The sequence below is a fragment of the Hippoglossus stenolepis genome, chromosome 21 (assembly GCF_022539355.2).
Source record: "Hippoglossus stenolepis isolate QCI-W04-F060 chromosome 21, HSTE1.2, whole genome shotgun sequence".
Lineage (NCBI taxonomy): Eukaryota > Metazoa > Chordata > Actinopteri > Pleuronectiformes > Pleuronectidae > Hippoglossus > Hippoglossus stenolepis.
In genome coordinates, this window is record NC_061503.1 from 5,060,198 (window position 1) to 5,072,468 (window position 12,271).

General features: G+C 43.8%; 1 protein-coding gene across 8 annotated transcripts in view; it reads right to left on the minus strand.

The window, feature by feature from the left end:
• Window positions 1-1,009: 1,009 nt before the first annotated feature.
• Window positions 1,010-12,271, minus strand: part of cacna1g (calcium channel, voltage-dependent, T type, alpha 1G subunit) — a 147,201-nt gene continuing 135,939 nt past the window's right edge. For 4 of the 8 annotated variants that reach the window (XM_047338374.1, XM_047338370.1, XM_047338369.1 and 1 more), the window contains exons 32-36: window positions 12,079-12,231; window positions 9,890-10,012; window positions 7,407-7,608; window positions 6,267-6,436; window positions 1,010-2,762 (exon numbers count right to left, since the gene is read on the minus strand). In XM_047338374.1, coding sequence (XP_047194330.1) covers window positions 1,749-2,762; window positions 6,267-6,436; window positions 7,407-7,608; window positions 9,890-10,012; window positions 12,079-12,231 — 1,662 coding nt within the window. In that variant the 3' untranslated portion in view covers window positions 1,010-1,748. Of the gene's footprint in view, window positions 2,763-4,957; window positions 5,215-6,266; window positions 6,437-7,406; window positions 7,609-9,889; window positions 10,013-12,078; window positions 12,232-12,271 lie in introns of those variants that run through there. The other 4 variants (XM_047338375.1, XM_047338372.1, XM_047338371.1 and 1 more) reach the window with 4 other exon arrangements.

Genomic DNA, 12,271 nt, shown 5'->3' on the forward strand with positions numbered 1-12,271 from the left:
GAATTCACCAACCAAAGTGACGATATCACAAATGAAACGTGTAAATAAACTGTGCAGTGATGAATGTTGTTTGTTCATACTGCAGAAATAATGTCATATTGTAGTGTTTGAGTCCTACAGTCTGTTCTGTTTAGGTTTGCATCAAATTGTTTTCCTGCATCTCTCCCAGGTCTGAACAGTCTGCTGCAGTTTGTCAGGGCTGAAAGGGTAGTAGATACTTTCTGCTGCGACCACATTTATCTCCTGGTGCTACGTGTCACAACACTGGAGCGGGATCTCTGAGGGCAGCGAGTGTTGCCTCAGGTCTCACTGCCGTACGTCGATGCAATTATCCAGCCGGGCATCAGAGAATCAACCGCTGCTGTTGGATATGTTAACATCCCCTCGAGATGCCATTTGTCTTGGCTGACATTGATTTAATCCGCAGATGAAGCTCTTTAACTCTCCGCTGCTGACAAAAGGCAGCAACATTGTAAAACAATACGTCTTTATAGCCTCGTTAATCTCCACTAAGTGATTCTGCAGGAGTTCAGCAGATTTTCGGGGAAGGTGCTGAGAAGAGATTCATCCTGCTGCCACACACCATGTTCACAGGGAGCTGGGATCACGGGGAGCACAACGTTTGCAGTAGAGATGGCGTTTCGATTTAAGTCTTTTCATTGTGTCCCCACATCAGTGGTCATGTTAATGGCTGCACAATGAAAAGCAATGACGTTTTACTTACCCAGGACATCAATGGACAGATCAGGAGGGGTCTTGTGAGGTCAGATTGTTCATGCTTATGTGTGTATGTGTGTTGTGTGTCTGTAGTGACAGTCCTTCGCTCAATCTGAGATGAAATGTGAGGAGTGGACATTGATCTGTGACGTCTGCAGTGATGTGACTCCGCTGCAGCCGGGTTGTTCTCACACACACCTGAACATGAAAGGTTGAATGTGCAGGAGAGACTTGAAAGCTCTCTGCAACACAGTATCCTCCTTTGTCTTTTCACAATCAAACCACCACGGTCTAATGCGTGTGCTTAAAAATCCAAGCTCAGTTTAATGACTCCTTTTTTTATATATATATTTATATATTATTCCTACAAATACATGGTTTTCAGCACTTTGAAAAACGTTCACTTTCCTCAGTAAACCAAGAAAGCTAGAAATATCCTACAGTGAAAAAAAAGACAGAGACAAACCATTTTTGACACAAAAAAAAAAAGAAAATCACAAAAACATTAAAATAACAATCGAAATGAAATAAAAAAACAACATCCTGTACAAACACTATGGCCCAATAATTTAAGAAAATAGTGTCTCTAAAACGTTCATATTGCTTTGTACCTCCACCGACCGAAGTCCACCCTGTGCGACACCAGGCAGTCCAGACGGTGACCACAAGGGGGCGCCAAATCCCAGGCGCTGATGTCGCTCCAGAGGTTATGGGGTCGAGCTGCAGCCAGTGGCATGCAGGCGTAGCAGAAGAGAGGGGAAGTCCAGTTTGTCGTTTCATGTGTTCTCTTCTTCTCTGGCTTGATTTGGCAGTAACAATACAAAGACAAGGGATGGTCACACTACTACAGTACTGCACTCCTTATGTAACCAAGGATCTTTTTACTGTTTATTGTAGTTTCACCATTATTACTCTCTACAGCATTATTACTAGAACTATCACCGTCACAGACACACAGTGCATCGTGTGTTTGTGTGTGTGGAGGGTTCCTCCAGCTATGTTTGTGTGTGTGTCTGTGTGTGCCGGACTGTTCAGTGCTCCGAGCTCGTCTTCTCGAAGGAGAAACTGGGAAGAGTCAATAGCTTGGGGTTGGGGCTGGGTTTTGGCGAGCCTCCGTCCTGTCCCGAACCCTCTCCCACTCCCAGGTCAAAGGAGTCCTTGGAGTCACTGGAGGGCGCTCTCCTCCTCAGGCAGGTGTCCCGGCTGGGCAGAGGAGGGGGCATCCCTAACCCCCCGAGCCCACCTAGGCCCGGGTAGAGGCCAGACTGAGGCTCCAGTCCGTCAGGGGGGTCTACGGAGATGCAGGGCGGGCTCATTTTCTTCTTGCGTCGAGGTGAGGGTTGCGAGGTCTGAGTGGGGGTCTGGCTGTGGATCTGCAGGCTGTTGGCCCGCGACACAAAGCCGGAGGAGGTGGAGGTGGTGCTGCGCTGGGGACTGGACTCCACAGAGGAGCACACCTCTACAGAGTGGCGGCGGGGGTCGTCAAGCCAGGAGAAAGGGCGGGGGTGGGACAGGAAGGTGCTGCGGCCCTGCGTGTCAGCGCTGTGGAACCTTTTCAGCTGCCTCAAATACGGACTTCGACTCTCCTGGCAGCCTGCGTAGGAGCTGTAACCCTCATTACCATCGCTGCTGTCCTCCGCCGCTACATCATCCCTGCCAGCCAGCGCAGCGCAGGTAATGAGGGACACTTCCTGATCCACTGAGGCCTCCTGTTGGTGCGGCCCCACTGGTAGAAGTGGAGGAGGCGAGCAGGAGGAAGAGGAGGAAGGGGAGTAGGAGGCGAGGCGGTGCTGGTCATGGTGCTGGGTGTGCACGCTGCCGGAGCTTTGGGGTTTGGGGGAGGCGCCTGGTGTGGCAGGAACCAGGCAGAGAGCCGGCTGCTGCTGCTGCTGCTGCGGGTGATGGGAGCAGGGTGAGGGACAGGTGGGGGAGGGGGAGGAGGAGGGAGACGTAGAGAGGCCCACAGAGGCCACATTCACAAGTCCTTCATTGCTCCCCCCTCCGCCCGAGCACAGGGCCTCCTGAGAGTCGGTAGACACCGCAACCTGGAGGACGGGACATGGAGGGGGGAGGAGGGGGGTAGAGGGGTCGAGGGGGGGACAAGGAGATGGAGGTAAATGAGTGATGAGAGGAAGGGGGAGGGGAGATGGAGGGGGGGCGAGTGTACAGGGGGTCAGAGAAGATGACAGGGGAGACTAGTTAGTGTGAGGTGATGAAGATGAGACGTGGTAGTTTGGCTCAAAGTTTACGGTCTCACCAGCTGAGTCCCAGAGTCGTGTGTCTGTCACTTAACACGGAGGTTACACTGCCTGGCTCAATGGCAGAAGTTAAGATTCAAATTTAGTTAAAGAAACAACTTTTAACATTGTTGGTTATTTTCATAGGTTTTTTTTTATTCGTTTAAACTCTCCATTAAATAAATATCGCTATTGTTCCTTCACTGGATGTCTGAGCTTCACTTTGCAGAATAACCTATGAGCAGAGTGTGTCAGGCCACCAGGCCGTTTTCACATTCATCTGCTGAATGTGGACAGTTTCCCTGTGTTCACCTGAAGTCCCAGTCAGGGCGCTTTCACATCTGCGTTGTCTGTTGCGGACATTCAGACTTTTTTAGTTTACTCCGAACCAAAGTAACGTGTGAAAGGTGCCTGCGACCACGGCCCTGACAAATGTACGGATATTTGGTCCGACCAAAAGAGAAAGGCCTCAGCCCAGATCAAACTAAAAAAAAATATATAATGATTTTACAGTGGCAACAAAATTAAAAAAGTGAACTGGTTCATTCATTTTCGCCATTCAAATGGATCATTTAAAAAGGGTTAGTGAATAAAACAACCAAATTCACAGCAGGACAACATCAGACACATCTCTGCCTACAAATCAATCAATGTCACGTAAATGATGACGACCAGATGTACATTTGTCTTTGGTCTGTTCCCGAAAAAGAAATAAATCTTATGTTTACAATGTAACAGACATGAGCTGTCAGATCTCCGCTCGGACTATCGCGTGTGAAGACGCCCTTAAACAGTTTTACTGGAACCATCAGGACTCTGTAACATCACAGCTACATTGGAAGCCAATCACAGTTCAGTGTGCAACTTGCACAAATGTGTTTCGGAAACTTGAAGCTCTTCCTCTGAAACTGTCAGGTCAACTTTTGAAAAGATTTCGCACAACATGTTCGTAGCCTCTCGACTTTCATGTAGGACTATCTTTTAAGAATTTGTGACCAATAAATTTAACTTAATTTCTTGAAGAAAATTCTAATCAAATCATTCAAAGCTGAGTTTAACTGTCATAAAACATCAGGAGGGGATCATTAAAATAATAAAAGGCACCAGTTTAATACTTTTAAATAAAAAGCTTGTATCCATGAAGCTTTTGGCCCAGGAGAGTGTTCAGTTGTTTTTTCCAGTGGGACAGAAGGATTCAGCTGGTGGACGCAGTGAACTCTGAGCCAGACCACCTGACCCTTTAACCTTTGACCTCTCACACAAATCCCTGTAAACGGCTACAGTTTGAGTTGAATTCATATCCCTAATTCTAATCAATGCTTCAATGCCCTCATCCTTCCCTCTGTACAGGACTGGGTGTGAGAGCCAACAGGTTGAAGGTAAACACAGTATGTAACTACTGCAGGAAGGCTTAGTAAAACTCATAAAAAATGAACTCATGACTTGTTCCTCACAGACAAATTTGCTCAGTAAGAATAAAATAAAGTTTTTGAATCTATTGGGGAGTCAAGGCATGAATGAGTCTAATGGCACAATGTTTTTTTAGAAGATATCTAGAAGCATGGGATACCCTGCATGAGTCTGACAAGTGTGACCACAGAGACCCCTAGTGGTCACAGAGGCCACAACCAGGCCAGGCCAATCACCAGCCACAGCAGTGTAATGGACTATAAGAGTGCACACAGGAACAATACCAACAAAATGAAAAAAAAAAAGTACATACTATCATACTCTGGTTAATAATTATGTACAATAGAAAATACACAAGTGCTCTATCACTATGGTCCTGTGTGTACAAAATGGCCAAATGCGTATGGACAGCACTTCCCTGAGTCGTACATTTTGCAGTGATGTATGATGCATTTTTCAGCCAAACAACATCCTTGTCTGACTTGAACACATTTGATCACTCAGCTAATCCACAGATGCAATGTTTAACATAGCTCCTGCTCAGTAAGTAAACTAATAAAGTCCCATCAAAGGTCCCCACAGGTAAAGCTACCTGTCGGAGGGTTTCAGTTGCTTTGTGGCTGATGGTTAGCAGAAGACAAACATCTGGGCGAATGAGAAACAAAGGAGTGAAAAAGACGGGAAGCCTGTGTGTGTGTTAGTCTGTGTCTCTGAGGATGAACATGGAGTCCAGTGTTTCTGAAAAAGCCTGGTGGCGGCTAAAGCCTGCTTTTTCGCCGCTCTTTCAGAAACACGAGTATCTGTGTCTGAGGAGGAGCTCAGGGTCGGGCGGCTTTTGGGCCCAACTGAGCTGAGATCAGAGCGTCCCCGACAGCAGATCAGTTAGTAACGAGAGAGGAGTACCAGGAAAAGGAGGAGAAACAAGGAAGAAAAGAAGTGAGACTGTTTAGACATGGAAACATTTCACCCGGGAGTTTTTGGGGCCACTCTTGGAGAAAAAGATAATCTGAGATTGAAACAAAAATTGTTGCCATTCAATATAAAGCTGGAAGTAGCTGCACTTTACATCAAATTACATTAAATTTGCTCGTTTGGCAGATGTTTTATCCAAAGTGACTCAAACTGAGGGACAGGAATACAGCTCAAAGCTTAGATTAACCTGAAACTGCAATTTGTCATTTTCACAGGACGTAGTATTAGGGACACGTAAAGGGGAAAAGAATAGTTATAGATTTATAGAATAGTTATGTTTAGAACATAAAGTTGAAATATAGAAAGAGTTTTTTTACGAGAATAAAGTTGCAATATTATGAGAAAAAAACTGTAATTTTAACGAGAATAAAGTTGTAATTTTACAAGAATTAAGTTGTAATATTACAAGAAAAACATAGTAATTATAGGCTGGGTAATATTGAGAAGATCAGCCTGTTGCCTGCGTTAAAATAAGGAATGAGGAAAATCTTGTTAAGTTATACTTTTGTATAGGTTTGACAAAGAATTAAATACTTCATCTTTTAGCTCAGCAGCTCCATGTTATCATAAGTATCAGGACTTTAAACATTTTTTTGATTCTTTATGACCTGTTCCTCAAAGCAACATCATAACTTTATTCTCATAACATCAACACTTTTACCTACTCAGAATCTTTTTTCCTCTAACAGTGTTTGCTATGGTCTGACTAAAAGGTTTCCTTGGCACCAAACACTAACACTCATCATGACTAGAAAGTGCTTTAATCAGTAAAGTCTGCTCCTTTAATGTTTGGTATGACTAGAAAAATGTCTCAACCTTAATCACAGATAGTAGAGAAACATTGTCATTTGACATTATATTAAATAGAATAAGAGTAGGAAGACAAAAAAAAGATTCATGAATAAAATCTGAACAGTATCATTTAGTCACCTGTCTGCGGAGCGTGCGGCTGAGTGTGTGCGTGTGCCTGGGCGGGGGTAGGCGTGGTATACTCTCTGAGTCTGAGTGGCTGTGGGGGCTGATGGGTCTGAAGAGGTCTGTGGGAACGGTCAGCTGCTGGGAGAACTCCTCTGGCTGCGACCGCAGCGAGGCCCTGGAGCCTGCACACAAACAGACGCAGCGCTCAGAGGTACAAAACAAAAAAACACTAAACAGCAGCTGTGCAGATCTCATGGGAGATGATCTGTGTCTTACTGTCCTGGTCAAATCTGTTTTATTCTGATCACATCTCATGAATTCCAGATCAAAACTGATGAATAAAGCTACCAGGGTGCAACTTTGGTGTATTAGCAAAAAGTTAAAGTGAAACAGTGACCACCCACTTCTAGAACCATTCATTTTCTCCGTTAATGTTTCAGAAAATCCTCATGAAGACTATTAATCCTGTAACCAGGCCGACGAGATGAATCGTTGACCATATAACATTTTATTCAGAGCTAAAAAACATATTGGAAAACAGAATAAAAGGTAAAGGTAAACAACTGTGTACATACTTATTTTAGTGCAGGACCTACACATCCCAGAAATCATTGCGCATTATCCTTTTCCAACAACTTCCAGAGCCCTTCTTCCTGAATTTAATCTTTTTTTAGGGACTTTCTTTTCCTCATAGCTATAAAAATACAGCATCTTAGGAGGGGATAGGTGGTTGCTATGTGGTAACATAATGTAACGCTGAACCATTCGACTGTAACCGACTTGTGCTAACTATTACCATGGTGACAGCAAGCTGCACCAATCACAGATGCTACTATTACACCTGAGGATCGTGGTTAGTGTAGTATTTATCCTTCACATCGTGAGTAAAGCCTGTACGCAATTGATATCTAATAATAATACATTTTATTTATATATTGCTTTTAAAAGGTACTCAAGGCACATATGAACTTGTGGCCTCTACAGGAGCATATCACATCCTTCACATACGGTAAGTCTCCATTGGATAGTTACGATATTATGGCTGATAATCAAAATCTTTATCCTGACAATGAATGGGATTTTCAATGCCAGAACCACGCTGTTAAGCTCTGCAGGGTTACATTTCAAAATTGAATCCATTTCCTACATTACCTGATTGGGACCTATGGGTGCCCTGTATGTGCTGGGGCCCCTGTGCTAGAAGCTGTGCTGGAGCCGGGGCTGTGTGGTCAAAGGGCTGCAGGGGGGCGAACATGTAGCTGTCATTGGGCAGGGAGTGTGTGCGTCCCACTGTGGGCTTCCTGACGCTCAGCAGGTTATCCCCCAGTGGCTCCCCAGGATTGAGCTGCTCCGTCTGGTGGAAGAGAGAAGAGCGTCAGGGTCCGTCTGGAGCTGGAAGGGTCGGGGCTACTCTTTAGCTCACACACTCTCACACTCACACTGACACTGACAGTTCTCTACAACACAATGTGGACAAAGAGTGACGGTCAGCATACATGGAAGGATCTTTGCACATTGGAGTTGACTGGCACAGAGCTGCCACAAATCACAGAAACTGTCTGGATTACAATTGCCTTCACTTTTTTTGAATAAGACAGAGTGCATCTTGTGTCGGCATTTACCCCCCCCTAAGTCATGTAAGTTTTCATAAGCCTGGTCCGTGATTGTGTGTCAGCTAGGGCAGTGACCTGCAGCCCGACCCATTACAGAAACCAGTTCACATTCATCACAGAGCTCCAGCACACGGTACAACCCAAACTACTACTACTTCACCACGGGACAGTACAAACACAGAAGAGGACTGATAGGAGAGGACTGTGAGAAGAGACATGGACTCAACATGTAAAGCACATAGGAAAAATACTGAGGAAAAGAAGAAGAAAAGAAACAGGACATAGGAAGTTAAGAGAGAGGAGAAAGAAAAATAAGAGTAGGGACGGAGGAGAGAAAACTGCAGACTGGCAGGTAAGGAGGCGCACTACTCTACTGGACTGGACTGGACTGGAGAGTTACACACACCAGGCTGGAAAGGTGGAATGAGAAAGTTGGAGGGGCACATTGTTAGATTCACCAGGGTCTTTCAACGCCACTCGTCCTCCTCTACCTCTGCACTGACTTGCCCTTTTATTAGCTCTTCTTGTATTTGTCCCAACAGAGTGTTAGCTAATTGATTGATTAACAGTGACTTCATGTCATGTGCTGGCTGCGGCTTTCTGCGTCTAAGACAGATGATGCATAAATCGATGCCTCTGCACATCTGGCCAAGGTTACAGTGACCCTCTCTGGGGAGGACGTGGCTACTGGGAGGTGATGTGATCATTAAGGAGCCAAACTGGTGGTTAATTATACACTGACACGCTGATGACATTTAATTCATTTTCAATTTACAGAGAGAGGATGTCCTTTCCCTCAATGACAGAGGCGTCACAGATGGATGTATAGATTGATTCTGGTTAGGAGGCATACGTAAGCCTCATCGCATGACGAAGTGGATTGGAGTCTATTAATTTCTAGATTTAAGACATTTCAGAGTGTGTAACAGTGTTTATACCATGACCACTTAATTCTATTAACTAGACGTGGATATTAAATAAACAATGTTGCAATGGTATCTGATTCATATTGGTGGGTAGGTGGTTGACCATTAAAGGATCAGTGTGTAGGATTAAATAATTGGATATTATTCTGCATATACTCTGTGTAATTGTTTGCCTTCCTTTGGACAACATGTTTCATGTTTAGCTGACTCCCAGCAGGAAATTAACTGTTATTATGTTGTTATAATTTGGATCAATTCAGTACTGTCTCCGCTTCCGACTCCAACAACCTTCTTATGAATTTAGACTGACATATCTGCACCTATCTAAGAAATTATAAGAAACTATAAGATGTTAAAAAAAAGGGATGCTGCATTTTCTGTGGGTGTGATGTAAAGTGATTTGTTATATTTGGCCAGTTAAGTTCACTTCAAAGCAGTTATTTGTAAAAAATTAAAATGTAAAAAAGATTACATGGCGTTTTGGCGCCCCCTCGTGTTTATCAGAAGGACACATGCTGAGATTAATGGCTAAAAGCAACACAAAAATTGTCTAATAATTCTGAAAAGAAAAACTTTTCTTTACCTCCCTTTGCCCCTTTTTTTATCCATCTAAAGCAACAATGAGTCATAGAACATGGCAATGTACCAGCAAAGGAAAGAGAAAAGGAAACAAACGTACATGAAAACAATGAAGAATTTAAAATATTTAAAACTGCCTTTGCAAATGTTTGATGTGTTTGAGTTTGAAAATGCATCATCTATGTTTGTTAGGTGAGAAACATCTTGTCTAAAACAACTCAAACTTTTGAAAAGACAAGTCACCGCTGTGTCATGTGAATGATCTGAAGGCTGCTACAGATTCTGTACACTGGCTTTGATATGATTTTAGTTGTGTTGGGACAACAGGTCCAAAGTAGCTCATCAGCTGATTTATGAATCCAGTTGGTTCCCCCCCCTGCATCCCCCTGGCACACAGTGTGTGAGTGTAGTCTGGGGACAAGTGGCTTTGGAAGAGCCCTGGTAAAAGGACACACTAAAGATACTGCAGTGGGGAGGAAGAGGGATGGAGAAAGAGAAAGAGAGGAACTGTCAGTACATTGCAGTCCAGACTGGTTAGAAAGAGGGGGTTAAAATCGTCAGGGGCCGAGTCGTCTGTCAGAGCTAGCGACCAGGATTTGTCCGAGCCCAGAGACAGAGCTTCCATCTCCGCTAGAGGGATCTAGGCAGGAAGAGACAACGGCTGGTGAGCAAAGAAAATGAACGAACGCTTCGTACAACACAAAAATAAGGACACTACAAACAGTTAGAACCTGTGGCTAACTGAAAAATACATATTTAAAACAACATATAAAAAACAGAATAATGTGGCAGAAAGGAGAAAAGGCAGAGGGAAGTCTAGTACTGGAAACTGCATTAGAACTGTTAACTTCAAAATGTCAAACTGCATTTTTGACTCAACAACACAGCAATATGGTGTAGACACACACACACACACACACACACACACACACACACACACACACACACACACACACACACACACACACACACACACACACACACACACACACACACACACACACACACACACACACAGAGTCAGTTGCACAGATAGATGAACACCAGCATGTTAAACAGTCAAACTAACGAGTAAGAAGGAGATTCATTTACATTCCATGTATATGTGCGGTAATTTCAAAATAAGAGCTAAAGGAGGTATGCTTTCTATAAATGTGGGGGGTAAATGAATGGTACTTACAAAAACTTTTTGGGGCATTGGCTATGATGTAACCTTATTGGGGCAACAGCAACAGTCTACAAAATATCCAATAAAAGTATTTTTTCACCAATAAAAGGCTCAAATTGTTTCGCTGGGTAATTCTCAATGAGAAGACCCAGAATAACAATTTGAGCCTTTTTTGGTTAAAAAACAAACAAACATGTTAAATGGACATTTCTTGGACTGGATTGTATTTTTGTAAGTACCATTCATTTACACACCCAGACTTATTAACATAGGGCCGAGGTAAAAAAAACACCATAAGTCCCCTTTCTGTGCCCACAGGGTTAAATTAGTGTCTACAAGGCTTGACTGTTTCTATCTGCTGTGTATTTGGCCTGGCACTGATTTACCCGGGGGGAAAGGCTCTCTGACAGGCAAATGAGCCCCCTCTGCAGAAAGTCAATGGAAAACATCTCTGCCAACATATGTGAATGAATCAAAGAGAGGGAGAGTAGGCTTCTGGTGCCTGGTAATCACATCAAACCCATTGAAAGCTTTTAGAGACTAAGGTTTTTGCAATGCTAATGCAATTGGCCAAACTTTGCCTTCAAATCAGGAATCTGCGAGCCCAGATGCATTATTCAGTGATCTCGGGGATCCATGGCTTATTGATTGAACATCCCTTTGCGTAGTTAAGCGTCTAAGACTGTGAGCTATAAGGAATGCTTTCAGTGGGTCTTCAATTTACAGCGACTGATAGGTGTTTACATGTAAACACAACAAACACGTCACACCCACATGCAGACACACTAGACAGGAAGCAGTGAGGGGGGAGACAGAGCGAAGTCTAAACCATGTCACTGAGGCTGCTGAAACAGGCCAGAAACCTGCCAGGCTTCAGTGAGTGTAAGTGAGTGAAGATGTGAGTGAGGGGATGAGATCATGGCTGAGGCGGGGTATGATGGACTGTACTGTGGTGGGCAACAGAGCTGGTTGGAAAGGGAAAAGACATATCCAGTGTGGAGGAATGCCTGGAGAGAAGCTGTGGGGCTGCAGGACATTCAACAATCATCACATTGCATGCCTTTACACTGGATGATGAAATTAAGTTCTGCAGACAGTATGATCTGTCTGACTGTCTCAACTTTTTAAACCAGACTATTAAACTCGTCCATCTTCAAGACATTCACTCTGGTACGGAATCATTCAACTTTATTTTCATTAAAACAAAGAGCCAATTCTGCCAAACGTGGAGACGGCGCTTCACTTCATCATCATGATTTAAAGGGTCAGTTCATCCAAATTACTTGTTTTATTATTAACATCCAGAGCTTATTTCCAAACCTAATTTCTCTTGATGCCTTGTGAATGCACTACATCTAAATAAATCAAGACAATCTGTGCAATCTTTGTATTTTTAAAGAAATAAGCAGAAATCATACAGACAATTAACTTTAATTCTCTTTTCCTTTTCTCATGATTACTTGTAGAGTTGTACTTATTGAAGAGAAATTAGACGTATGAAATGGAGGAGGTGAGTTATCAGTGGTGTGATTATTGACCTTCTTGTCGGTGCTGTGCTTGCTGGGCTTGGGGGGCAACGCGTAGTAGTGGCAGATAGAGCCGGACAGGTTGTCCATCAGACTCAACTCTCCCTCCATTGAACCCTGGATGACCAGGGAGACCGAGTCAAACGGCACTCTCCGCTGGACAAACTTGGATAATGAAGAGAGACGGAGTGAAAGAAAAAACAAA